This window comes from Mus musculus, chromosome 10, assembly GCF_000001635.26.
Source record: "Mus musculus strain C57BL/6J chromosome 10, GRCm38.p6 C57BL/6J".
In the NCBI taxonomy this organism is placed as follows: domain Eukaryota; kingdom Metazoa; phylum Chordata; class Mammalia; order Rodentia; family Muridae; genus Mus; species Mus musculus.
The window spans coordinates 75,589,327-75,617,312 of record NC_000076.6 but is presented as its reverse complement, the minus strand read 5'-3'; the positions used below and the strand labels follow the sequence as shown (position 1 = coordinate 75,617,312).

At 47.4% G+C, this 27,986-nt stretch overlaps 1 protein-coding gene and 1 non-coding gene across 7 annotated transcripts; one reads left to right on the top strand and one right to left on the bottom strand.

Annotated features, from left to right (window-relative positions):
• Positions 1-112: 112 nt before the first annotated feature.
• Ggt5 (gamma-glutamyltransferase 5) lies at positions 113-27,986 on the bottom strand. Of its 6 annotated transcripts, none has more exons than NM_011820.5 (12): positions 27,431-27,932; positions 14,563-14,693; positions 14,244-14,339; positions 13,151-13,346; positions 12,513-12,670; positions 11,911-12,057; positions 8,426-8,562; positions 7,921-8,114; positions 7,362-7,468; positions 7,082-7,200; positions 6,775-6,885; positions 113-2,583 (listed from the first exon to the last, which is right to left on the bottom strand). In NM_011820.5, the coding sequence occupies exons 1-12, from the start codon at positions 27,601-27,603 to the stop codon at positions 2,431-2,433; spliced, it is 1,722 nt and encodes a 573-aa protein (NP_035950.2). In that variant the 5' UTR covers positions 27,604-27,932; the 3' UTR covers positions 113-2,430. The 6 variants fall into 6 exon arrangements, 4 of the variants coding, with proteins under 4 accessions (NP_035950.2, NP_001346354.1, XP_030100950.1 ...); XM_030245090.1 differs by having other exon boundaries at positions 2,122-2,583; positions 12,513-13,001; positions 27,431-27,986; NR_153110.1 differs by lacking the exons at positions 7,921-8,114; positions 12,513-12,670 and adding an exon at positions 12,729-13,001 and having other exon boundaries at positions 7,082-7,194.
• Positions 4,049-4,156, top strand: Gm26402. The gene has a single exon (XR_003949066.1). It is a non-coding gene; the product is annotated as a U6 spliceosomal RNA (small nuclear RNA).

Here is a 27,986-nt window from a genome sequence, read left to right as displayed (position 1 = left end):
CCTCCACGTTTTGTTTTTGAGTGCCCAGAGTGCCAGTCACACCAGGCTTAAAGAAAATCTTGAACATAGAAATATATCTCACTGCTTTCTGATTTAGCTGTGGGTTGATATTAAACGTTAAATTGCCTATCATTTATTTATTCTTCTTAACATTTAATTGGTTGCCTGGCGACATTGTACACAGCCAGCTCTTTCTTTCTAAAGCTTGAGGATCAAATTTATTTCACTATACATCAAGAGATGAATTAGCAGGAAGAAGATACGGTTGCCTCTCTCAGATATATAACATCAGTTGCTATTCTATAAGGCTCAGGGGGAAACCCAAACCACCATTTTTTTTTTCTGGGCACAATACATCAGAGGTATGTGGTCATAGCAGAATCATTAAGTTCCTCTTAGAACCCAATTAGTATACTAGGAAAAATAATCTCTCAAGAACAGAACTTGTCATGGAGGTCTTAGGTTACCTCTTTGATCTGATACGGAAAGCACACTGACATTATCACATGGCGAGAGCTAGCCAAAAGATGTAGCCACCCCTCTTTGATCAAAAGCACTTGAGTTGGGTTCCCACAGATGTAGTAGGAGATAGAAGGGGCACGTGGAGCAAGATTCAGTAGCTTGAATCGTGCAGTTATAAATCAGGAAAGATCCTGGGGCTAGGCACAGAAAAGCAGGAACAGTGGGAAACTGTGTTAGAAGGGAGCAGAGAGTTTTATGATCTCAAACCAAGGTGTGTGTGTGTGGGGGGGTGTCCATCCCTTACCACAACATCACAATGAAGATGAGGAAACTGTCATCAGGAACACCAGAAGATATCACCTGAACCTCACTTAATGCCCCATTAGCTTCCAGCTCTTGGTTTTCCAAGGAGCTGATGCAAATACAGCTACATTTTATATAAAGGCCATGAGCATCCACAGAAATCACGTCTTCTTTGGGGGAGGTCCTGGAACCAATCTTTCTTAGACAGTGAGGGTTAGCATCCTTTAATAGACCCTAGCAAGTCACCTAGCTTCTTCCACCACATGACGGGCTGTGAGGAAATGAACCATCGCTAAGCATAGAATCTGCACGCACCTTTATCTCAGGCTTCCTCTTTTTCAGAGTTGTAAGTCATCATTTTTTTCAAACAAATTTTAAAGTTAGATCTATTCATTTAATTTTATATGTGAGTGTTCTGCCTGCATGTAGGCATGCATATTATATTGTATCCTTGGTGCCTATGGAGGTCAGAAAGGGCCATCAGATCCCTTGGAACTGGAGTTAGAGATGGTTATGTAGGAGCCTGGAATCAAAACCTAGGTCCTAGCCAAAAAGGAAAAAAAGAAAAAAAAAAAAAGAAAAAGAAAGAAAAAAGAAAAGAAAAGAGCTCTTAACAATTGAACCAGCATTCTTTGAGATGCATAAGCCACACAGGTTGTTGTAATACCCTGTATGTAGTAGCGCAACTCCCACAGGCACTTGAGGTGACACAGAGGTACCTGATACTCGTAGGAGTCAGATGCTCAGGTCCCTCTAGGGAGACATCCCCGAGGAGCATCCTACTGGGTAGCCTGCAAAGCCATCTCTGACAGTTTCCCACTGCTCCAGAGAGGCAGTTCTCAGCCAGGGGTGGCGTAGCCCTGTCCAGTGACAGTTTGTTGTTGCATCTGGGGATACGTGAGGGGATGCTATTGTGTCAAGGGTGTGTGATGTGGGGACAGCTCCATGCGACAAAAGATAATGTCATCTCAGATGTCAGCACTGCCAAGCATGGGCCCTTGTCTCAAGAACATGGAGTATTAAGACCCGAGCTTTGCTTTACCCAACCTCTTCCTGCGTGCAGAAAAACATCACAAGAGTTAGGGACAAGTACAATAAGCCATGCTCCTGTCTTCCCACCAGCAAGCAAGATGGGGTGAGGTGGGAGCAGACACATCACAGATCCCCCAAAGATATTGTAGCTGGAGCAGAGTAGAGGTGAATGGTGTGCTTGCCTCTGCCCATTGAGCCTCATCCATAAGGCTGGCCCATCTCTGAACCCTGATGTCGAGTCCCGAAGGACCATAGGAATCTGTGTTGTGCTATGTATCACTGGGGACTCTCTGAGGGTCTCTTTACCTGCTTAGAACCACCAAATCAGTTCACGCTGTGGCTCCTCTTTAATCTTGGACTGGCAGGTACACCATTTAAGAGGGTGGGCATGAGGCCAAGGCAAGGCTAGAAGAACCAAGGCAGGGCCACAGGAGGTGTTGGGATGGGATCAAGGACAAGTCAGTCCTTCTCTCTCCAGTCATTCATCCTGCTGAGCTGATCCTTGTTCTTTTTCAGTCCCAGGTTGACCTCACAGCAAGGGATCCAGGTCCTGGAGTGCTTAGGCATACAGCATCACCCATGTGAGTCACAGCATTCGTAGTGGGCCAGATCCCAGCTCTGGGCAGAGCTGACTTAGTATCCTGAAGCCTTTCCAGCCTTCCTCAGGTCAGACGCTGCATAGACGCAGGGCCCTTCCTGAAACACAGCCTGGACCGCATTCAGGAAAACTGGCCGCTGGCTCTGGCTCTGAATCTGGCCTCGGTCCTGTAGCCCCTTCTGTACCTCCTGAAGAAGAGAGAAAGCATTCGTGAAGAGCTCAAGTCTCCCCCTCCCCCAGACACAAGGGAGGGGCTAGATAAGAAATAGGACAACAGACCTAAAATCATGAAGCTGGGGGGAAGGGAGTCTGAGGACCCAGGCTAGGGAAAGACTGGGCAGGCACTGGTTCTAGAGCATGCAGTCTGTAACTTGAAAGCATCAGAGGGATGTAAGAAGGCTGCACAACTCTGGGGAAAATACAGGGGTAGTGGGACTCAGAACAAAGACCCTTAAAGAACCAAGTTCATCTCCAGTGGAAAGACAGGACATCAAGTGGAGGAATAGGGTTGCCATCCCACAGTCAAAAACTGACCCAGAATTGTTCCTGTCTAAAAGAACTGCAGGGACAAAAATGGAGAAGAGCCTGAGGGAAAGGAGGTCCAGTGACAGACCCAAATTGGGATCCAGCTCAAGGGAAGGCCCCAAGGCCTGACACTATTACTGATGCTATGGTGTGCTTACAAATAGAGCCTAGCATGACTGCCCTCCAAGAGGCCTAACAAGCTGCTGAAAGAGTTAGATGCAGATATTCACACCCAACCAATGGACAGAAGCTGCTACCCCCCACCCCACCCCACCCCCGGTTCAATTAGGGAAAAGCTGGAAGAAGCTGAGGAGGAGAGCAACCCTTTAGGAAGACCAGCAGTCTCAATTAACCCAGACGCTGAGATGTCTCTGACACTGAACCACCAACCAGTCAGCATACACCAGCTGGTATGAGGCCCCCAACACACACACATATATATATATATATATATATATATATATACAGCAGAGGACTGCCGGGTTTAACTCAGTCAGAGAAGATGCACCTAGCCCTCAAGAGACTTGAGGCCCCAGGGAGTGGGGGGGGGGGGCCTGGTGGGGTGGGGGTAGAGGGGATGGGGACATCATCTTGGAGATGGGGGAGGAGGAGGTATGGGATGTGGAACAGTCAGAGGGTGGACTAGGAGGGGGATCAAGACTGGACTGTTAAAAAAAAGATTAAAGAATTTTTTCTAAAAATTAAAGCTTGCAAAATAAAAACAAAAAGCAAAATAAAATAGAATTAAAAATCTTTAAGACAACAACAACAAACAAGTTGATTCGGTCCCTGGGTCTAGTTTGCTATGGCCCCAGAGGACAAATCTGAGGTGATCTAGGTGCTTCTGTTGAGAAGGTAACTTTAGAAGACTCGGGCTAAGGGGCATAATTTTGAATCTCTTGAAAGCAATACCTGACGGTGAAGCACTAGATACTAGGTATCCAGGCCCAGCAATACAAGTACTGCCAAACCATATAGGACAATAGTAACACAGACAAGAACTCAAGACCTGAGACACCCAGATAGCAGCAGCTAAATTTCTGGGAGCCTACCATTTTAGGGCTTATAAAAGGGTGTCTAGGAGAACCCAAAGATCCTAACCCTGTTTGCCCAGAGGGTCCATGTGGTCTGTTCCCACTTCAGCATCATATACACTAAAATTGGGTCAATATAGAAAGATTAACACTGCCCTTGCTTAAGGATGACTGCTAAATTCATGAAACATTCCATATGGATGTGTGTGTGTGTAGTCGAATGTATAGATATACATAAAGGAATACTTATATATCAATTCAGGTATAGTGGCACATGTCTGCAATCTAGTCCTCAGGGGGCAGAGGCAGGGGGATTGTTAATTTGAGATCAGCCTAGGCTACACAATAGGTCAGAGGCGAGCCCAAGCCCAATTCTGTCTCAAAAGTGAACAAACCTGTATGTATCCAAGGAAACTAGAACCCTGGGGGGCCCTAACTGCTCAGGTGTAAGATTAAATCTATGAACTTTGAGGTAGAAATTAAAGCAGGCCCTAACCCGGAAGTTCTGAATGTTAATGGCTTTAAATTCTTGGGATGTGAACCCCCCACTGCCGATTATCATGTTGGGGGGCAGGGCAAAAATCCTAAGACCTGTACTTTATCAGCCCCACACTTCCATATGTTATTTCAGATTAATGGACTCAAAATTTTGTTCACTGTGACCGGATATTCCACATACTTCTGGATATGGTGACATCTCTGCAGTCAGTCCTTCTAGTCAGTTACCTCCTGTCTGACTCCATCAGGTAATATTTTGTGACTTGAGCCACTGGCAAGGTAAGATTTGGAGGCATGCCCTTAGAGGGTGTAAGTTTTTCTATATTTGCTGTAGGAATCGCCTGATGGCCTTAGCATTAAAGGCTAAGGCCTGCAGTGCTAAAGCCAAAGCTAAACTCTCAATCCTCAAGGGCTCCATTTCTCAGAATTCAGTGGCCAAACTCCAAGACCTTCCTCGCCTTGGTGGTGGCTTTTGCTTATAAAGGTCCTTGGAGATTTGAGGTCTCCAAGGCAGCATTTATGATATTCTCCATGGAAAGCCCTAGATTTGTATTACTGACATTCCAGTACCCCCAGCAAGCCAAGCATCTTGGCCTTATGGGCACTGGATTTCATTAATCCCCATTCCCGGACTGTGTGTGTCATCTTCTCGACTCTCAGAGTCGAAGATTCTCAGAATGCCAAGTCCTGAGAATGGGCTTTTGCTGAGAAAGGCTTTTAAGAGTCGAGAGCCAAGGCTTCAGGAGTAAGGGCTTAAAAGAACATGTCTTGGATCCTGTGGCCTCTCGACATTAGTTCTTTGGGCCTGGTGCTCTGAGAGAGCATCTTAGGTCCCTAGAAGAACTCTGTACAGACCTCAGGTCTGAACAACAAGGTTCTCAACACAGATGCTGTTCAACTTACACTGGGGTTCAAATCTGTCATAATTGGAAAGTATTGCAACTTATAATTGTATTTATATATTTAACATATCTAACTTGAAGAGATGACTCAGCATTTCTTTTCTGCAGAGGACCCGGGTTCGGTTCTCAGTACCTGCTCACAACCCTGATTTCAGCTGCAAGGGATCCAGTGCCCTCCTATGACATCTCTAAGCACCAGCCATGCATGTGGTGCAATACAGATATGGAGAAAATACACCCATACACATAAATCTTAAATCGTGGGCTGGAGAGATGGCTCAGCGGTTAAGAGCACTGACTGCTCTTACCGAGGTCCTGAGTTCAAATCCCAGCAACCACATGGTGGCTCACAGCCATCTGTAATGCCCTCTTCTGGTGTATCTGAAGATAATGTATATATATATCTTTTTTTAAAAAATCTTAAATCGTTTCTAAAATTTAAGTACATCTAACCTATCAAACATTACAGCCTTGTGCTGGATACTTCTTTTAGCCTATTGTGTTGTCTGAGACAAAGATCATTTTATTATAAAGTGTTGAGCACCTCACATGTAATTTATTGAGTACTGTCCAGGAGCTATAACCTAGAATAGTCATTGAGGTGACCACTGCCAATGGACCATGAGCATTAACTGGTTTCCACTGAATGCATATAACTTTCTTCTCTTTTTCTCTTGTAGTGTTGGCAGCTATGCATACCCTTTCCCTGCGCTCCATCCCCAGTCCTGCCTTTATGGCTTTTATAAACTGGAAAGTTGAGTCAAACTCTTATGAAGGAATCGTCATCTGTCAATGTCCCTTCTTACTAAAAGCCTCCTACTCTAAAGGTTTTTAGAATTCTAAGGGGCCCCAGGGGTGGCCTTGGGAACCAAAACATAGAACTTTGAGAACCTTGAAGTGGTTCCAAACACAAAGTTTGTGGCCTTAAAAAGCTATTAGTCTTTTTAAAGATTTTATTTATTTATTTTTAAACCATTTATCTATTCCTCTCTGTGGAGCTCCGGGGGCCTTAGTGGGGGGCCCACAGGTCTAGAAGAAGTAACAACCCCATGGCCTCTAATGCTCTAGAACAAAATCCCACAGGAAAAGCAAGCTCTTTCATTTTATAAACTCTCAACTGTGAGTTCCAAACAACACGAGGAAAAAAAAATCACCAAGAAGGAACATCCAACTGGCCACAGCCAGAAAAGCCAGCTTCCTGGAAATGGGATAAACAGAACACGGTTTTGAAGTCCTCCACCTGGGAGAAGCCCAGGCAACAGCCTGCTCTCTGACGTGGCTGCCATGGGACAAGACTATTGCCTTCCCCACTGAGCTTCTCAACGCCTTGTGGCCTGCCGGGCACATGCAGTTACTGGGTTCTTTATAGAAGGCGCTGAGCAGCATGGGTTTCAGGAAGAAGGTGGGACCTCAGCCTCACCTGGTTGAATTTGGGCTCATACTCCACATGGCCCTTGCTGTTGACGTGTAGAATAGGAGATGCGATAGCTTCTGTCAGGTCAAAGCCAAGCCACAGCTTGTTCATGATAGTCTGGAAGAAATCAGAGCACGCGGGGAAGGAGGAGGCGCTGGCCATCCCACCGCGACAACCCAAGCCCCACCCCCACCCCAGGGAGTTTCGCGGGAGAGGGAACACTCTAGCCAGGGAGTTTCGCAGGAGAGGGAACACTCTAGCCAGGGAGTTTCGCAGGAGAGGGAACACTCTAGCCAGGAAACTTCAGACTCACCTGGGCCACGGCAGAGATGATCAGCTCTCCACCTGCCCCACCGATCACCAGCTTCGATCCCTGGCCTTTGTTGACCAAGATGGAAGGTACCATGGAAGATGGTGGCCGCTCACCTGGAACTGGGGCCGAGAAGCATCACCCACACCCTCCAAGAGTACCACCTAACCCTCCTCCAGGCACAGTGCTCCATCATGGGGGCGACCCACCCAGGGGTTCGCTGCCCCACCCACCCTCCTCCCTTCCTCTTTGAGGGGGGCTGGGCCAGAGGCCTTGCTCTCACCAGGTGGAGGGGTGATCGGGGATGTTGGCATGTGTCTCCAGCATAAGTCTAGAAGCTCGTTGTTCAGGAGGATGCCTGTCCGTGGGGAGTACACCATCGCCCCAAAGCTGCAGATAAGCAATATGGAGACTGGGCTTGCCGCTTTGGCTCTCAGTAACCTGGGGCTTCGACCTCTCAGGACCTGTTATCATAGTACCTTCCAGCACACCAGAGCCCAGCATCACCCACAGCCCTCAAAGATCCCCTTTGGTTCCACCCCTCCCCCCCCATCTTTTTTTTTTTTTTTTTTTTTTTAAAGCCCATGCCAGACTGGACCTGGCTCATGGTCACCTAAGCAATAGCTTTCCTCAGCGAGGGATGTCTCTGATGCCAGATGAATAGAAGGGAAAGCAAAAGCAAGAGGCTGCCTGCTTAGAGATTAGCAAGGGGAGGTCAGCGGGTATAGACCAAACTCAGGCGAAGGAGTCTGCAGTGTCAGGAGCAAAGGAGACAGCCTGCCCACCTGCCTCTGAGCCCTGTCTGCCCCGCCCTTCCCTCCGGGTCCCCAGGTCCCACACACGGTGTGTTGATGGTGCTGGTGGCTGCCACAGCACTGCCATCTTCTCCCAACACAGACACATGAGAGGTGCCCATCCGGTTGCCCCTGACCCCAGTCAGGTTGTAATGGCTGAGCTGGTGGTGGTCACCACGGCCGTCAATCTGCTGGCGGATGCGCTGGGCTAGATCTTCCCGGAGGAGGTCCCGGGAGATGTTCTGCGGTGAGCAGTCAGTGAGTCATTGAGAGCCGGGGGTCAGGGTGACCCTCAGAACAGAGGGCAGGATGAGCTCGTTCCCCGCAGGGGAACCCTTCCTCCAGTCTACCCTAGAAGGGCCTTCCTTTAGCCTGTGTGAAGCCCAGATCCTACCTGCTTGTTATATCTGGGAAGACCTCAGAACCACTGCCAGGATATCTCTGCCTAGAACTACAAAGAATTCCTACAGCTTCCCTACACCAGTCCTGACCCTCCCTTCATTCTGTATTCTAGGGAAGGGGAGAGGACTCCATGAGTCCCCAGGAGCCTTACCTGTATCCCCGGGTGACTGGAAGGGTCCCATAGCCGCCACCTCTGCCCTACGGCGAACTTGAGAGTCTCTACAAGGTGATGGTACATGTTCACTTCCCCTCCAGGCCGCGCCACCGTCTCTGCAGAGAAGTTGAACCCTGGGGAGGTAGAGAGGTGCTGGGGGTTCTTTGTACAGTGAGGTGAATATTGGATCCCCCAAAATATTTACTTTTTTTAATTCTAAGAGTCCATAAATATTGATATATATGACACAAAAATTAATAGGTCAAAATATGTTGAGGATTTTGAGACGAGGCATTTATCCTGCATTGTATAGTTTATGTAGGTTAGCCTAACCAAAATTATGGGTGTCTTTTTTTTTTTTTTTTTTTTTTCGAGACAGGGTTTCTCTGTGTAGCCCTGGCTATCCTAAGACTTACTCTGTTGATCAGCTAGCCTCAAACTCAGAGATCCATGTAGTAATAATTAGTTAAATAAATTTTGATGACGGGTTCCATGTTACCCACCTCAATGTTCTGGGTTCTTGAATGATATATATATATATATATATATATATATATGTTATATTTTAATTTGTCTAAACTCAATGGCAAGGCCTTTTTTTTTTAACCTCCATGTGATCCTCCTCCCTCTGATATTCCCAAATTATTATTTACTAAACTCAACATCCATCTTTGCTGCCCTGGACACAGTTGGACAGTCCTCTTGGGCCGCTGCGCCCCCCACCCCTGGCTCCTATATGGCAGCTCTGCTCTCTGTCCTGTGCCTTCTCAGACATGAAGTCTTCCCTCTCCTTCTCCTGGCATGACAGATCTCCTTTTTCTCTCTGTCCCAAGCCCAGTAAAATCCTCAGATCCTGCCTCTGTCTGTCCTGCCCAGCCATTGGCTGCTGACATCTCAATTTACCAATCAGAACCAACTGGGGACTGGGTCCCTTAATAGCTCACATACAAACACACAAACTTCCATACAAATAATTTTGGAAGCCCAAACTAACATAATACAAACAGCCACGGATCCAAACTCAGAGTCTGACTGCCGCTGTCTCCTGAGCACCCACATTAAAGGCACGAGCCGCTTTGCCAGGCCACATGCGTCTTTATAAGTCAGATCCACAGAGAAGAGATGTCCTCTCTTGCCTGTGGTCCAACTTTCCACAATTTCAGTTACCTGAAGTCAGTCATAGTTTGAAAATATTAAGTGGAAAGTTTCAGAATAAATTCATAAGTTTTTAAAATTTTATTTATTTCTTAAATGTAAGTACACTGTAGCTGTCTTCAGACACACCAAAAGAGAGCATCAGATCTTATTACGGATGGTTGTGGGCCACTATGTGGTTGCTGGGATTTGAACTCAGGACCTTTGGAAGAGCAATCAGTGCTCTTAACCCGCTGAGCCATCTCTCCAGCCCCTAACAGTTCATAAGTTTTAAGTGTCATTCTGAGTAACATGATTATGTCTTGTACTACCTAGCTCCATCATACCAAGGATATAAATCATTCCATCATCTAATGTATTTGTACAGTATACTGCTCATTAATCAGTTATTAATAATAGCAGCGCTTCCTTGCCTTTAACTGCATCAGTTTAGACTCTGGCCCTGTCAGTACAGATTGCCCAACGCCTTATACACACTATATGCTTCCCTATGGCTACATTTGTGGAAACGCTTATATAAATTAGGGGCAGTAAGACATCCACAGCAGCCTTCTTGCCTGTGGGAAGCACTTATGGCTTCTCTTCGGTATATGTCAATTGCAGCATTGCTGCTGTTGGTCAGCTTGCCATTGCTATGACAAATACCTGTGATAAAATCTGCTTGTAAAGAGAAATGGTTTATTTTGTCACACCAGGTTTGCAGGTGTTGTGGAAATATTTAATCTCAAACAGGGCTTCTACTCTGCCTTTGACCATTTAGTTCTCAGATAAAAGACACACACTTTTATATTTATAGTAAACCTTAGTCAACACTAGAGCTGGGTAGATATCTCCCCGCTAAGCTAGCAGTCTATTTCCCCATCAGTAACCCCGTTTTATAATCTGCCATGTTCCATCTGGGCAGCTCCTAATCCAACTAGCCAGCCCTCATGGCAATATTTTTATGACTCACCTACCCATGGCTGCTTCCCCCTCTCTCCACCTTCTTCTCCCCCCCCCCCCTTTGTGGTCTTCCTCTGACCCCAAACCCAGGACCCTAAGTCCCATCTATCTCTCTTCTACCCAGCTATAGGCTGTAGGCATCTTTATTCACCAATCAGGGATAACTTGGGGGTTGGGGGACAAGGCCACATAGTGTCACTTGGATCTATGTGCAGCTCCTTTCATCTTTGGGGCAACCAGGTCTTGGGGCAAGTATTTAGCATTACAATGCACAGCAAAAAAATCAAACTTTTATGTAGCGGTTTCTGCCTGGGTTTGGTTGGCTCCATTGCCTTGGGGCCTGCAGTGAGGCGGTATATCATGCCAGGGACTTGAAAGTAAAGCAAGAAGCTCAAGGCTTCTGGGAGGTGAAGGAGAGGAAAGGAGAGAAGAAAATACAAGCCCCACTGAGCACATGACTAAACCATCCTTCTGGTCCTACCTTGTAAAGTTCCCATCCCTTCCCAGTAGGTCAAGCTCAGAACCAAGCCTACAAATGTGCACTGGAGCCATATATCACCTTGACCTTGACTTCAGTATGGTGACAGTTGATCTGATTATACAGGCCTGAGAGCTCAGTGGCAGAATTTATGATGAACATGTGCCCCTAGAGGGAATCCATCCTGTGTGCAGCCTGCTGTGTGTCTTCTAGCTTCCCGAACTGTGAGGCCTTGGGCAGTCCCTGCAGGCTATGATTCTCTGTGCTGTTTCAGCCCTGAGTGTACACACCTGACAGGCAGCTCAAAACCTGCAGAGCCTTCCGTTCCTGTGCCCTGAGACTGGGTCACGTATTAAGGAAAACGATACCACCTCCTCTGTACAATATAGCCCAGTTCCTGAGACAGAGACCAACTCTAAACATACCATCCTGACCACTGTCCTGGACAGTCTTAGATATCATATTATCTGTTAACCTAGTACATAGAAAAAGACAGTGGCCTTATGCTATAATTAGACTATGTTCTGAGTGTCCCCAAGGGTTTACTGAGATTGGAGCCTTGATCCCCACAGTAGCAGCACTCAGAGATGGCTGGACCTTTAAGAGGTAAGACTTGATAAGAAGTCTAAAGACCACTGGGAGGAGTTTGCTACTGGAATGTGCTTCACAGGTGACTCTTTGGTAGCTCTTACAAGAGGGCTGTTATAAAAGAACCAGGCCTCTTAAGTACTCTACCGCTGGGCTAAACTAGCAACACTAAACTTTTCTTGATAAGTAGCTGTGTCCAGCAATATATTATAGAGTGACGAGAAGCTAATGTGTTCCCTCAAAGTCTGCGATGAGCTGAGAGCTCAGCCTCTCCTCGGGTGGGGCTAAAGGGCAGAGGGGAAGCCCGAGAAGGTCTTACCTTTCAGCACATTGAGAATGAAGCTAAGAATAGCGCCCCCTGCAGGCGGCGGCGGCGAGTACAGGGTATAGTTTCCTAGGGGCATCTCCAGGGGTTCCACCACTTCAGGCTGGAAGGCAGCCAAGTCCTGAACTGTCAGCAGGCTTCCTGGAGAGAGACGGTGAGAGCCCCAGGTGTAGATGGGGGTTGCCAAAGAACAATCAAGAGTTGCAACTCCTCTCAGGATGTATGAAGAAGTTTCTCTTGACTGCTAGCTATGGAGCCTCAGAGGGTGGATGGATGGAGTGGTATAGGGTGGTGGGCAGAGAGTAGGTGAAGGTAAATGGGAAATAGGAGGAGATGGAAGGTCAGCTTGGCCACCCAGATCTGCCATAGCCTCCTTACAGGCAGATGTGCAAAAGCTCCGCCCCTCGAGGCTCTGGACCACCAAGAACCCTAAGGCTAGCAACGATCAGGCTGGACCACACGGGTACCTGGCCTCCCTCGAATCTCTGGAGAACCCCGTAGTACTGGAGGGTCTGGGAAAGGTGTGACTTTAACCCCCAATGCCCAGAACTTGACTCTTCTTCCTAGCTTTGTGTTGGAGTGTTAGTTCAGCTAACCTTGCTTGGCAATGTCTTCCACCAGCATGCGGCCCAGTCTCCCTGTGTATAAGACCTCCGCACCCTCCTTGGCTACAGTCTCCAGGGTGTTGGCCAGCGCAGGCCATGGGAATGGGTCCTGAGATCTCAAGGTTTCTGTCCCATTGAAGAAGAGCTGTCTAGGGGGATAGGAGGCAACCTCAGGCTGATGCCAGATCTCAGAGGACACTCACATACCTGCAGAGCCCTAGAGAAATCGTCAGGATTCTTCTCTGGGTAACAGCCAGGGTCCTGGCACTGAAGCACAGTAGAATTGGTTGTCTAGATGTGGGGCTGATGCTACCACCCACACTCCTGGCTATGAAACCTTCCTGGTGTTCCAGGCTTACTCTGTTACTTCCTGGGAGGACCCATCACTGAGCAAAAAAGGCTATATGCCATTCCCAAAGACAAGCAGAAGGAAGCCAGTGCCGAGGAAGTAAGCTATCCTTAGTCCAAATTAGGTTCTGACTGGAGGAGACAGAAAAGCATTGGTTGTAAATGGCCCTGGCCCCTTAGGGACACCCCACCCCCACCCCCCAGGAAAGACTGCAGTGCCTCTTGGACTGTGGCTGAACTCGGGTGGGATACGGATTTGAGGCCTACCCTACAATGTTCACCTCAGGGTTGATGCACTCAAGTGGGGCCGCAGGATGCTGTTGTTGAGGAATTGGCTGAGGATAAAGGGCACACGGAAACCCTCTCGGAGCAGTGCAATGGTGGGCTGGAAAAGCTGAGCCCAAGGCAGGCGGCCGTGGCGGCGGTGGGCCTCAGCATAGCCGCGGAGCTCCCCAGGAACCCCGATCCACTGGGCCCCTGCATAACATGCATCTTTCCTTAGCCCAGAACAACACTCTCACCCCAGCTTGGTCTCCCAGCTTCTGGAACCCATGCTTGACCATAGCGCTCCCGGCATCGACCTCTTACGGCCGCTCATTGCGCCCATTGCCTTCCGTAAAAGTCGACACAGAAAGACTGCTATCAGGTACTGATCATTACAATAGGCAGAATGAAGCCGAGGCTACAACACTCCCACCGCAGAGCCTACTCTGCCCTCTAATAAACTGGGCCCAGGATTCCTGTTCCATCAACCCATATCCATTGGGCTCCCCAAGACTGGTCTTCCCTTTGGAACATCCCCTTACTCAGTCTCCGCCCAAATTAACTTTCTATCACACCCCAGAAGGTCAGGGGGTCCAAGTATCCCCATGACCAGATGCTGTCCCCAAAGCCCAGGGTTTCACAGCCTGTCCATGAGACATACTGACCCTTTGTGGGGGGCTGCTCTGGACAAGCCATAACAAAGTGAGTTCTTCTAAAGAACCCTTCCCAAGCTGGGCATGGTGGCGCACACCTTTAATCCCAGCAGTTGGGAGGCAGAGGCAGGTAAATTTCTGAGTTCAAGGCTAGCCTGGTCTACAGAGTGAATTCCAGGACAGCCAGGACAGAGAAACCCTGTCTCGGAACAAACAAACAAACAAACCCTTCCCAAAATTTGACCATACTCCAGTGAGTACATTTACAATACAAATTTGGCTTGATTTTTTTCTTTATTTATTCTTTTTTGTGGGGAGGAGGTGTGAGAGGACAGTGGGGAGCAGGCATGGGAGGACCGGGAAGTTTGATTGGGGTGCATGCTGTGAAATTCCCAATCAATCAATAAGAATATTCTGTTGGTGGGCGTGGGGGGAAGAACCCTTGCCAAGGCCTTACCTGTGCCCAATGGCAGGACGTTTTTACACTGGTTCAACAGGCCTTGGTCATAGCTGGCTGGCACTGTCTCCCGTGCATTGATGATCTCTACCTTGCCTGGAGTTGAGATGGGGGGAGAGATGGCCCCAATTTGTTCTAGGTCTTGGTTTCCATCTCTCTGCTAACCCTTGGAACGCTACCTACCACCAGGGCTTCACACAACAGAGACTAAGGTAGGGTAAAGGGTCCCAAGAGTACCCGGGAAGAAGCATGCAAGAAACGAGTGCCCCATGACAGACAGAAGCCTTTTCTCCCCAGGGCGCATCCCGTGAGGGCCCACCTGTTGATGCATTGTAGATGGTGAAGACAACCCCTCCGCCCAGACCCATGCTCTGAGGGTTAACAACACCAGTACAGACCAGGGCAGCGATGGCGGCATCCACAGGTGAGCCCCGCTGCTGGAGGATGGCTCTAAGGGACATGACACAGAATCAGAGATCTGTCTTCCCTACTTCATCTCTTCCTGGGCTCAACTGACTGGCACTCGCTGGGAAACAGCAACAGATTGATGGTCTGTCGGCTGGCACCAAACCCCAAGGGAGGTGAGAAGACACACCAAGCTGCCCCCTCAAATCCAGCTACCCATTGGTCTGCCATCACAACCGGTAGATTATAAAGCATGATGGCATTGCCATGTCCCTGTGGCATATATAAGGTGGTTCCCAGTTTACAAATGATGCTGTTACCATTGTCCCTTGGAGCTCTCTGCAACACTAGCTCATTGCAACAGGTAGAACCTGGGCTCTTGTAACTTATCCTGAGACTCCACTGTTTAAGCCTTTAGTGGGTGAACCCAGGATTCTTCACCAGGGTCCAGTACTTGAACTGATGAGTTTTACCACTTTTTCTTTGTCCCCAAGCCTATGACAATGCCCTTGGAGACAGCTGTCCCCTTATCTGTCCAAAGGGCAGATCCTTCAACTTCAAATTGTTGGTGAGACTGGCCTGTGTCACAGTGGCTCTTGGGACAAAAGTACAGTCTTCATGGCTCAACAAGGATTGCTTCTTTCTTCACACACAGAGACCCTCCTCAGCACCTCTAGGTGCTAGAATTACCATTTAATCTCCAGGTATCAGAAGGAGGTCAAAACCCACAAGAGCAGACCTAGGTCTCCTCCCAAAACTGCGTGGGACCTCCGACCCCACATCTTCCCTTGACTTCATTGTCTGTGAGCCAACCAGGCCATCTTGGACTCTGCCTCACTGTGGCTCCTTAGTATAGGTGGGTACCATCATTACATGTGTAATCGTGGAATGGAATGGAGCCAGGACCATGAACGAAAACAAGACCATGAATGAAAAAAAAGACTATTATATATTGTCAGGTGTAGTACAATTTTTTCAAGACTGAAAAAATTGTGCACACGCACACACACACACTCTGTGTGGAGGCCAGAAGAGGGCATTGGAAGCCCTGAAGCTGGAGTTACAAGAGGATGTGAATGCTGGCCCATCACTCCAGCCTTATGAGCACAGATTCTTTAAAAAAAAAAAGATTTATTTATTATATGTAAGTAAGTACACTGTAGCTGTCTTCAGACACACCAGAAGAGGGCATCAGACCTCATTGTGGATGGTTGTGAGCCACCATGTGGTTGCTGGGATTTGAACTTAGGACCTCTGGAAGAGCAGTCAGTGCTCTTAACTGCTGAGCCATCTCTCCAGCCCAATGAGCACAGATTCTTAACAATGAAACATCATCAACAATGTCGAAGAAAGGCAGGTGGAACAGATGGACAGATGGACACGTTCCCATCAGAGACAAGGTCTCAGTTCTGCTTGAGGCAGCTCAGTGGCAGCCTATGCCTTCGATTGCCACATTCCACCCAAAGCCCTGTCTTTTTTCTTTCTGTTTCTTTTTTAGATTTGTTTATTTCCTTTATGAGTACACTGTAGCTTTTTTCATGCACAATAGAAGAAGGCATCGGATCCCATTACAGATGGTTGTGAGCCACCATGTGGTTGCTGAGAATTGAACTCAGGACCACTGGAGCCATCTCTCCAGCCCCAAAAGCCCTTTCTACACTCAGCTTCTTCAATGCCCATCTTTACCCCTGGAAGTCCTAACAGTGAGCCCTTGGTCCATATCTGAGTTCATCCGTGCAATGCTAACTCTATCCTGAAGACTTCTGAATTTACTTCCTTTCTCTTCCCTAAAGTTGAGACTCTTGTGTGCAATCATCTACCGACGCCTCGCTGCGGGGTAAGAAGCACTGCACACCACCATGATCTAAACTGCACGTTTTCTTTCCCTTCCATTTCTAACCCGGCAACAGTCTGCTATTCTTGTTCTCACAGGCTTAGAGAATGCCATAACCATTTGCCAATTTACTCCGTCCTTCACCCTTGGGAGTCATCCTTGATGGACGGTCTCTTCCACTCCTGTTGACCACATGGGAGGTACCCCATGTCCACCACTGTGGTCCAAGCTATCAGTCACTGATGAGTTTCTGGGTTTCTGCAGTGGACTGTTGTACACACTGGCCTCAAAGTGTGTGCCTGGTTTCTGTCCATTTCAGGAATCTGGCCAGTGCGCCACCAGATATCCCAGGAGCTGATGACTAGACACTTTAGACCAAATTCCCACAGAGAACTAGGAAAGCCAGACAATTCAGAAGCGTGTGCTATGAAGGCTCTGGCAGCAGGGAGGACGTTCATGGTGAGGGAGGCAGGCCTGGCACCTGCAGCTGTTTTTCCCTGGAGGACATTGCTGTTTTTACACAGATAGCTTAGAGGCACAGTGGTGTGTCAGCATCCTCTGACCGATGGCTCAGGGAAGAGATGGTGCTCGTGCCCCACACCCCAGGATGGGTCCTTTTTCAGATGTAACATCCAGAATTAGACTAGGCCTCTCCATACAGGGGCCCAGCTGCAAATCATCTAGTTACTAGGACTATAAAGGAGATCCCAGAATTATAACATTATAATCCTAAGGCCTTAAAATATTCAAAAATACTTTTATTAACTTATTATTTGGAGTTATTAATTATTTTGGGTTTTGGTTGGGTTTTATCATATTTATTTATTTATTTATTTATTTATTTATTTATTTATTTATTTATTTTAGACAGAGTCCTAGACTATAACCCAGGCTAACTTCATATTTGTGGTGATCCTCCTGCCTCAGTCTCCAAGTAGTAGAATTACAGTAGGGGAAGACTATGTTTTGTCCAAAATTTTTTAATTAATTAATTTATTTTTATGTATATGAGTACACTGTAGCTGTCTTCAGACACACCATGTCTGAAGAGGGCATCAGATCCCATTTCAGATGGTTGTGAGCCACCATGTGGTTGTTGGAATTTGAACTCGGGACCTTTGAAAGAGCAGTCAGTGCTCTTATCCGCTGAGCCATCTCACCAGCCCCCTATGGATCTTTTAAGATTGTCTGTGTTTTTTTCTTTTGCTATATCTCCTTGCTGTCTTGTTCATTTGCCACCTAGCATTGGAAAGCTGGTATAACAATTGCTACAAATAAAATTTCTGGGGGAGGAGGTTGAGACAGGGTTTCTCTGTGTAACCCTGGCTGCCCTGGAACTAGTTCTGTAGACCCAGATGGCCTCGAACTCACACAAGATCTGTCTACTTCTTCCTCCCAAGTCCTGGGATTAAAGGTGTATACTGCCATCATCCAACATGCTAAAAATAATTTTGAGTGGTGGTGGTGGTGGATGAAATAGAGAAATGGAGGAAATTAGGGAAGGAAGAACCCCTATGTAGATTTGAACTAGTGTTACCAGGGAGAGCAAGATGCTTCCCAGACAAGACTTTCCTAGTCTCTGAATGGAAGGACCTGGTTACAAGAAGCAGCCCGGCAGTGACCAGCTCTTACTTCCCATGACACCATCCTCCAGCTGGGCATGGGAACTCAAGTATTTAGTTCTAGCACTTGGGAGGCAGAGGCTGGAGGATAATGGTAAATTCAAGGTTGTCTGATCTAGTGGCCTAGTGACTTCTAGGCCAACCAGGGATATGGAAATAACTGAAAACACTTACACATACATACATATTATATATGCATACCGTCCTTGATTAGGTCTTGACTTCAGGTCTGGCTAAAGGAATATGCAAATTGATCCTGAGACACCTGGGGCCAGGAGACAGGAATGTCCTCTAGGACTGATGATCATGTTGGGGGAGGTCCCTTGTGAATGAGAGCCTTAGTCCACAACTTGGCACTCTTGGTGGAATATTTAAGATGTGTCTTGATTAGTTTTCTACTGATGTGAGGAGACATGATCAAGGCAACTCTTATTTAAAGCATCTAATTGGGGGCTTGCTTACAGTTTTAGAGGGTTAGTTCATGGTCATCAAGGCAAGGAGCAGACAGGCATAATGCTGGAACAGTAGCTGAGAGCTTTGCATCCTCATCCACAGGCAGCGGGGAGAAGGAAGGGGAGGGGAGAGGGAGAGGAGCAGGAGAAGAGAGGAGAGGAGAGGAGAGAGAGAGAAAAAGAGAGAGAGAGGGAGAGAGAGAGAGAGAGAGCAAGTAAGAGAGCACAAGGGAGCACAGGCCTGGGTTAGGTTTTTGAAACCTAAAAGCCCACCCTTATTGACACACCTCCTCCAATAAGGACACACCTCCTAGTCCTGCCCAAACAGTTCCACTAATTTGTTACCAAGCATTAAAATGTAAGAGCCTACGGAGATCTTTCTCACTCAAACCTCCACAAGATGTGTAGCCTCATGAGAGGTCTTCTGGGAACTGGAGTCATGCCTTGATGTTCCCTCCCTAGCTGTCCAGTTCTTATCTCAGCCGTGAAGTGGGACGCTTTGCCATATGCTGCTCCAAAACAACAGGACCAACAGGACCATGGTCAAAACCCCTAGAACAGCAGGCCAAATAAACATCCTTTTATCAGTGATTTCTGAGGTATTTGTTATGATAATGGAAAACTGACTAATACAACATGTGTAAAATATTACACATACAATATTAGTTGTTCTTGCAGGGGACTGCCACACCCACTCCTGTGAAGTCTGTGTGGCAAGCCCAAAGCTTGGACGCAGTCCTGAGGCAAAAGTTTCATGGAAACTTAGTCTCCTGGAGTCTTGGCATCCCATAGCACGAATGCTCCTAAATTGTCCCTCCATCAGTGAGTGAATGATTCTGTGTGCTTTCCTTCAATATTGTTTTATTATAAGTGCCTCTAAGGATTGATTTAGACATATAGCTAAGTTAGATTAGACTCCACCAGTGTTCCAATATCCTAGGAAATTGTTGAGCCAACCTTGGGCTTTGATTTTCGTAAGAATGCTACTCATTCAGACAAAAAGCCTCCCGTGTAGACAGAGAGATAGTGAAAGAAATCAGACATTACAATTTATTGGAAAAGAGCTAGAAATCTCAGAGCTAGTTCTACAAAGTAAACTTCAAATAACAGCAAACTTAGAGTCACTCCCATGTGCAGGAAATTACAATGACTTAGGAAGAAGGAAGGTTGTGGTCTAAGAAGGAACTAGAGTAAATACTTAGAATAACAGCTGAGTCACTCTTATACACAGGAATTTACAATGGCCTAGGGGGAAGGTGGATTATACAATAGACTAGAATTGGAACTATGGCAAGGGCCCTGGCTTCTAAGAATAAACTGACCTTAGATAGGGCTGCTTTTGATCCCAGTGGTAAATAGTGAATTTTATCCCATTTGTAAATACTGCCTGGTTCCTGTCAGCTTTTGTGTATGCTTTTCTCTGTTTTGTGTAAAGAGTTACTTTGAATTGGGTAACTTCAATGTATCTTGTCCGATGTGTCACCTAACTTCCTTATTTTCTTCTGTATTATAAGTCTGATGCTCACTTTGAGAAATTACATTCAGATACAGCACTCTCTCTGTGTCAGTATCTGTTTGTCACTTTTTACTGACTCCTTGTTCACCTGAATACTGGGACCCTGATTCTCCTGTGGGTTGAGGGGCCGACTGAGTCCAGTCAGCAGCAGGGGACCAAGGTTTGATTCCCAGTACCCATACGGTGGCTCACAACTCTTTGTGCCTTCAGTTTCAGGGGAGCTGGTGTCTTTGTTTGACCTTTGACCTCTGAAGGCACAAGGCATGAATGTGATCATGTACATACATGCAACAAAATACTCATACACATAAAAATAAAATTAAAGCCAGGCAGTAGTAGCTTTTAATCCCAGAACTTGGGAGGCAGAGGTAGGCAGATCTCTGAGTTCGAAGCCAGCCTGGTCTACAGAGTAAGTTACAGGACAGCCAGGGCTACACAGAGAAACCCTGTTTCAAAAAACTAACTAACTAACTAACTAACTAAATAAATAAATGTTTAAAAAGGTATAGTTTCTGACTTAAAGGGATTCCTGCTGGTCATATTATGATAATCTGTGAAGAAGGAGAAGAAGAAGGAGGAGGAGGAGGAGGAAGAGGAAGAGGAGGAAGAGGAGGAGGGGGGGCTAGATAGGAGCTAAGAGTGAGTACTTGCTGCTCTTCTAGAGTACCACTGTTCAGTTACTAGCACATACATGGCTACTCATAACCATCCATAACTCCAGACCTGGTGGCCTTTTCTGACCTCTTTGGGCACCAGGCACACAAGTGGCATACATACTTGCATGCCTGTAAACTTCCATACACATAAAATATTTCTTTAAAGAAAAAGAAAAAAAACCCAAACAAACAAAATAAATATAAAGCATAATAAAACGGGGCAATCCTCCAAGAGTCAATAGTAACACTCAGAGTGTAAGGTCAGGGAAAGGAGATCATGGTTAAAGTGCATTGTTAATTAGCAATGATGACATCGCAAATTTGGGAATTCACTTTTGTTTTGTCTTTCTTCGGTCACGTGGGACTCCACCCGACTAGTGGAGTCTGCCAGCAAGAGGCCATTACCAGATGCTCAATCCTGGACCCGTGCCCCGAGGCAAGATAAGCCTCTTCTTTATGACTTAGTCAGAAACAACTTGTAATTTGTTATCATGTGTTTCTTAAGCTGCATCTCAAACATAAATTCAACATGCGTACCTTTAAAAAAAAAAAACAAGTTGGGTTTTTTGTTTGTTTTTGAGACTGAGAATTAGGGCCTTAATGTACAGGGGAATGAATGCTTTAGCCCTAAGCTACATTCCTAGACATAAATAGCAACCGTAAGTCAACGGGAATGGAAGAAAAAAGAAATCAAGATAAAAGCAGAGAGTGATACAAGGAGAAACAAATACACCAGCCAATATAATCACCAGCCAATATAATCACCAGCCAATATAATCAATCACCAGCCAAGGGTGTGGCTGAGATCCAGCCTCTGCCTACCTTGCTCAAGGCCCAGGCACTTAGCTGCCAACACTCAAAAGAGAAATCAACAAAGCCAAATGCTGCTTTGTATAAGGCCCACTGGTTCAGTCCCATCATGGCCGATCAGGAGCAAAGACTCATTACAGGCCCCTGTAAACATCCAAAAGATGCTACACAGAGTCTTGCTATGTGGACCAGGCTGGTTTCAAACTCAGAATCTTCCCACATACTGGGTTTGTAGGTAGGTGTCTGGCACCATGCTAGAAAGGTTTTTATATTTAAGACAAACAAACATAGAAGGTGTGTGGATACATGTGTCAGTGTGAATAAACTGGACATGTTTCTTGAAAGGAGTTTTCTAGCTTCTTGTAATTCACACAAAGAAATAGAAACTTAGGTTGGTGACGTGGTTCAGTGGGAAAAGGTGCTTGCTGCCAAGCCTGGTGATTTAAGTGCCTTTTCCAGAAACCATGTGATGAAAGAAGAAAACTAACTCTGTCCTGTTACCCTCTCTTTCTTCCTCCCCCCTCCCCTCCCCCCTCCCGCAATAAATAAATAAATAAGTGTAAATATTTAAAACAGAGACTTGGTACTTGCTAAAGAAACAGAAGCCACTGTTTAAAGGTTTCACATTCATATACACAAAGCCCTCAAGCATAGAGGGGATGTCAGCTTTCTGTTACTGTAACAAATACTGAAATAGTCAACTCTTATAAAGAAAAGGGTTATTTTGATTCACGGCCCAGGAGTTGTAGTCTGTGGGCCAGTGTGTCTGTGGCTCTGTGTTTGGTAGCACAGAATCAATCTCCCAGAGGGTGGAAAAAAAGAATATGGAGAAACAGGGGTCCTCCAGTCCTCTTCCAGGGCATGCCCCAGTACTCACAAGGCTCCCCACTCTGCCCACCTCTTAAAGTTCCACCGCTTCCCAAATGCACCAAGTGGAGGGCTCACCCTTAATATGACCCCGAGAAGACCTGTGAGATCCAAATTAGTGCAGAAGGCTTAGCCAGTAAATTCTTCTTAATATGTAAAGGTGGAGCAGCCCATTTTAAAACAACACAAAATAAGCCTCTATCTTCCAGAGAAGAGAGACAGAGACAGAGAGACAGAGAGGTCACCTTTGGGGTGGGTAGTACCATCTGGGAGCGATCTAGAATCACCTGGGCGACTGGCACATGCGTGAAGGGATTCTCTTGATTAGGTTAGTTGCAGTGAGATGATCCACCTGCTGTGGTTTGATGGTTTCTGGAGAGAGACCCTGGACTGTATGGAAAGGAGGAATAAACCGAGTTCTTGTTTTCCTTGTCCTCTCTCTCTCTCTCTCTCTCTCTCTCTCTCTCTCTCTCTCTCTCTCTCTCTCTCTCTCTCTCTCTCTCTCTCTCTCGTGTGTGTGTGTGTGTGTGTGTGTGTGTGTGTGTGTGGTTTTTTGAGACAGGATTCCTGGAAAACTCTCTCTCTCTCTCTCTCTCTCTCTCTCTCTCTCTCTCTCTCGACCAAGCTGGCCTCTAACTCAGAGATCTGCCTGCCTCTGCCTCCAGAGTGCAGGGATTAAAGGCGTGTGCAACCACAGCCCGTCTTGTTTGCTGTCTTGATTGAGGATGTGACAGTTCCTTCAAGTGCCTGTTGCCTTGACTTCTGCACCATGATGAACTGAATCTTGAACTGTGAGTCAGAATAAAGTTGTTGTCGTTGGGGTATTTTAGCACAGTGATGGGAAAAGAAAACACAGCTTCCTGGTTCTTTATGGGATCCGCAAATATGATAAAAGTGTGGCTCACGGGGTGCAGCGTGTGCCTGGTGTGCGCAAGAGCCCTGGAGTGAATCCACATGTGGAACCAAACCTAAGCTGATGAGGCATCATAACAAAGGAAAATTACAGAGATTGCTGATCATCAAGACAAAAATTAGTAAGTCCAATTGTGATCATCTATGATATAAAAAGTCATATTGAATCCCTATTAAGCGGAGTTCATGCTAGGAATACAAAGGAGGCTTAAGACTTGCTGCATATTAAAGGGAGAGAAATAACAAGACAGAAAACACATCTAATGGACAACCTAATAAAAAATGGCAGCAAGAGGGTAGGGAATAGCTCCATGCTGCTAGGCATGATGGCTCCCAACTGTAATCACCGTGGGGATGACTAAGCCAAGAGAATTGTCCTGATAACACAAAAACTCTCTCCGGGAGGGAGAGAGGGTCACAGAACAGAAACCTCACATAAACAGTGATCCTACCTAACCATGCAACAGAGTTACAGATCTGTTTGTATTTCCTCCCACAAAGTCAGGGCTGTGTCCCTCTTGGTCACATTGTGTCCCTAGGTTATGACAGAGTGTAGTTGTTCCTCATTTTACCCTGATGGAAATGTAACCGGGAACCTCATGTATGTTAGGTAAGTACTGTACCAGTGAGCATGCGCCTACCCCTCCCATTTTTTTAAAAAAGGGTTTATTTATTTATTATATATATATGAGTACACACTGTAGCTGTACAGATGGTGGTGAGCCTTCATCTGGTTGTTGGGAATTGAATTTAGAACTCTGCTCGCTCTGGCCAACCCCATTTGCTCTGGTTGGCCCTGCTTGCTCTTGCCCAAAGATTTATTTATTATTACAAATAAGTACACTGTAGCTGTCTTCAGACCCACCAGAAGAGGGCGTCAGATGTCATTACTGGTGGTTGTGAGCCACTATGTGGTTGCTGGGATTTGAGCTCAGGACCTTCAGAAGAGCAGTTGGTGCTCTTACCTGTTTAGCCATCTCTCCAGCCCCCCTCCCATTTTTAATCTATGACAAACGTATTAGATGTTGCAGGGCCCATGACTTACCCACATGTATCCCCAACCCCACAGGGATAAGCCAGGAGCCTGGGTCTATAGTAGCCCTGCTACAGTAGGGCTATATTCCTACTAGGTAGTTGCAAGAGGTGAGGCAGCTTCTGGGGCCTGGCTTCCCTCCCTTGGGAAATGTGATCAGTCTGGGTCAGTAAAAGGCTGAAACATTTCCCATGTACTTGTTCCCAAGGAAGCGACAGGCTTCTCTGATGTCACCACTACAGCCTGGACAGGCTCACTCAGCCGTGTGTGTTCACACAGGCGTTTGCGTATACGTATGCCATCCCTAGGTGCAAAGAGCTTTTCATCCTGAGCCCCAGTGGTTGGGGAAGGCAGTCACTTCCTGGTGAGCTGGCCGGGAATATGGAGAACAAGGAAGGTCTCAGAACAAGTTTCAGGGTGAGAGGAAGAAAGAGGAGAAACTGAAGCCCAAGTCCTGGAAGATGAGAACCAGGAGCCACACCCTAATCTCCCCTTGGGTCCTGAGATCTTGGCCTATGTCCAGATGAATCCAGGCAAATGACTGTCTAGCTACTGAAGGAACACGTCCACTGTGTGAGGTGAATTCACCTGTGTGTTCCCTGGCGTCCCATGAAGGAGGTAGCAGCCTAAAAGCCATATCACAGAGAGGAAACTGAGGCCCACATGGTGCCATAGAGCTTGGCTTGTGTGACTGCTCTCCTCTGAACGAAGAGTGCAACCCTCAGATGCCAGGTGGACATGAAGCAGCAGGAGACACTCAGCCTTTGGGGTTCAGTTGTCACCCCAACCTGTAGCCCAGTGTCAGTCCAGATGACAGCCCTCCAGAAACCTACTCGCCAGAACCCCAAAGCAGCCTTACCTTCTATGATTTTGGTAAATAAGGGTGTGGCCATTAAGTACCTAGGGTTGGGCACACTGGTGTCCCAGGGGAGAGGTGAGGGACTTTAGAAAGACTGACCCTTCCACAGCGTTCCCATCCTGGCAAGAACAGCAGCAGCAACAGTAGGGGGGAATACCAGTAGCACCAAGACTTCCCACAGTGACACTGGCCAGGTTCTTCCCCCGGGCAGACAGCCTAAGTCGAATGAAAAGCTCTTGGCCAGGAGACACACAACAGCACCTTCCTGAAGGCCTAGTCTGGCTATGGTCACCAAGCACTCTCTTACGGTAAGCAGCTGGGTCCATAGGTTCCCTCCCACCCTTGACTTCTTAAAACAAGAACAGGAAGCAAGAAGAGTTTAACAAAACACTGTGGGGGAACCCACATCCGCTTTCCACCAGGGGAAGCTTGAGAGTTTAGAGTGCAGGCTCTTAGCACCAACCACAGCCTGGGCCTCGCAGACCAATGCTCCCTGTTCAGAGAGCCTTCTCACAGATAGTAGAAGCACGCCCCTTTGTTCACAGAGGCTGCTCTTCTGGCTGGTTTTCTGTGGGGCCTGAGCGTGCACACATACCCCACCTCAGTTACAATTTTGTATTCTAGAAGGATTAAATAGATGCTGCATCTCATGGAGACAGAGCAACTGTTGGTCTTAACTCTTGAGTCCCTTGGGAGCGCCATGTGACGTAGAAAGGACTGTCCCTACTGATCCGGGCTGCTATTCCCATGGAGTTCCAAGTTAAATGTAGATGTGAATCCTCCAGGAAGTCTGGGAACTCAGAGGACCAGGTTAGCAGGGTTGCGGGCTACTGTGAGCGAGGGAGGTGGAAGAGAATGGGTAGACAGATGGAATAAGGGAGGCGGGAAGGAAGGCAGGACAAACAGAAGGAAGGACAGAAGGAAGGAAAGACAGACAGAAGGAAGGACAGACAGAAGGAAGGAAGGATGGACAGAAGGAAGGAAGGATAGACAGAAGGAAGGATGGAAGGAAAAACAGATGAACAGACAGACAGAAAGAAGGATGGACAGAAGGAAGGAAGGAAGGAAGGAAGGACAGATGGTTTGAAGGACAAACAGACAAAGGACAGATGGAAGGATGGACAGAAGGAAGAAAGGATGTAAGGAAGGAAGAAGGAAGGACAGACAGACAGAAGGTACATTCAATAACAGTCAAAAAAAAGCATAACAGCATGGTATTTTGGGCCAGGACCACCACTCTGCCTGCTGCAGGACCCAGCCTTGGGTTTACAAAGCACTTGAACCCTGACAGTGGGCTACCAGGCAGATATTCTGGGAAGGAGACCCAGATGACCAGAAAAAAGGAGAGGCTTGTCCAGGTTTCAGGGCCCCAGTGGGAGGCAGGGGACCAGGAGTGACTTCTTGCCTCAGGGTAATCCTGTGGCAGCATGGTGGGTAGCATAGGCTTCCCATGGGCTGGGTTTCCTGGAAGGTCAGGAAACAACCACTGTAGCTTCTCTCTGCCTCTCTCTCTGCCTCTCTCTCTGTCTGTCTCTCTGCCTCTCTCTCTGCCTCTCTCTCTGCCTCTCTCTCTGTCTGTCTCTCTGTCTATCTCTCTGTCTGTCTCTCTCTCCCCACTCTTCCTCTCTCTGTCTCTCTGTCTCTGTCTCTCTGTCTCTGCCTCTCTTTCTCTCTGTGTCTGTGTCTGTCTCTGTCTGTCTCTCTCCCTCCTTCCCAGCCTCCACATCAGTCACTCCACTCACCAAGGCCAGACCCTGCCACAGAGAGGGAGGTCCTGACAGCTGTAACGTGCTTTCTTATACTGGCCCTGGGACCTCCCTCTCTCTGTGGCAGGGCAGACCAATGTATGGAACCCTGAAGCCCGTTGCCCAGGTTTCTGAAAAAGGTCCAGTCTTGGTCAGAACCAGCAGGCACAAAGTCACAGGTCTCATCCAGTCTGCCTTTCCAACCAGCACTGTATAGCCGATCTTCAATAATAGACTCACACCATCTTTGCAATGCTGTCCAGAGTCCCCATCTTCCCTATGGACACACATACACCATTCTGTGCAAGGGCCCTGGGACTGTTGTAGGAAGCCAAACCACACATGGCCTTTACCCCACCGCAAGCACAGCCGGCACTCGCGTGTCCCTCTTCACACCCCCACCACAGTTACACAGTCTCCAGGCACAACCCGCTAGCTGCCAAGGGCCACTGAGCTCACACCCACTTTTTACTCACCGTCCAATATCCGAGCAGATCTTGGAGTCAGCCGCTACCGCAGCACGCGTGAAGGCACCGGGACCACAAGAGGCTTGACGAGGAGAAAGGACCGCAGCCAACACAACGATAACCAGACCTAGACCTACACCCAGCAGGACCAGGCAGACCGTGGCCCTGTGACCCCAAGCCATGGCTCAGTGGCCCAGGGACAGAGAGGGAGGCAACTGGACACACAGGGCAGTGGACAGACAGAGACAGACAAACTGACTGACAAACTGAAGGGAAAAGAAGCTACACAGGGTGATCTCAGGCTATTGGACAGAGGGGAAAGATCGATGGGTCAAGACAGACAGCCACACAGGCCAGACAACTGGACAGAAAGGATGACGGACAGCCTTACAGATAGGTGGCCAGGCAGGTTACAGAGGAGAAACAGGAAGCCAGCCAGCCTGGGTTTATGGATAGACAGACGGCAGGCTGTGGCCAGGCTGCTGCTACACTCTCCTCCAGAGGCAGAACTAGCCACAGGTCTGAACTTGCAGTTTTCAGCTCCCGAGGCTCAACCCTGGAGGCA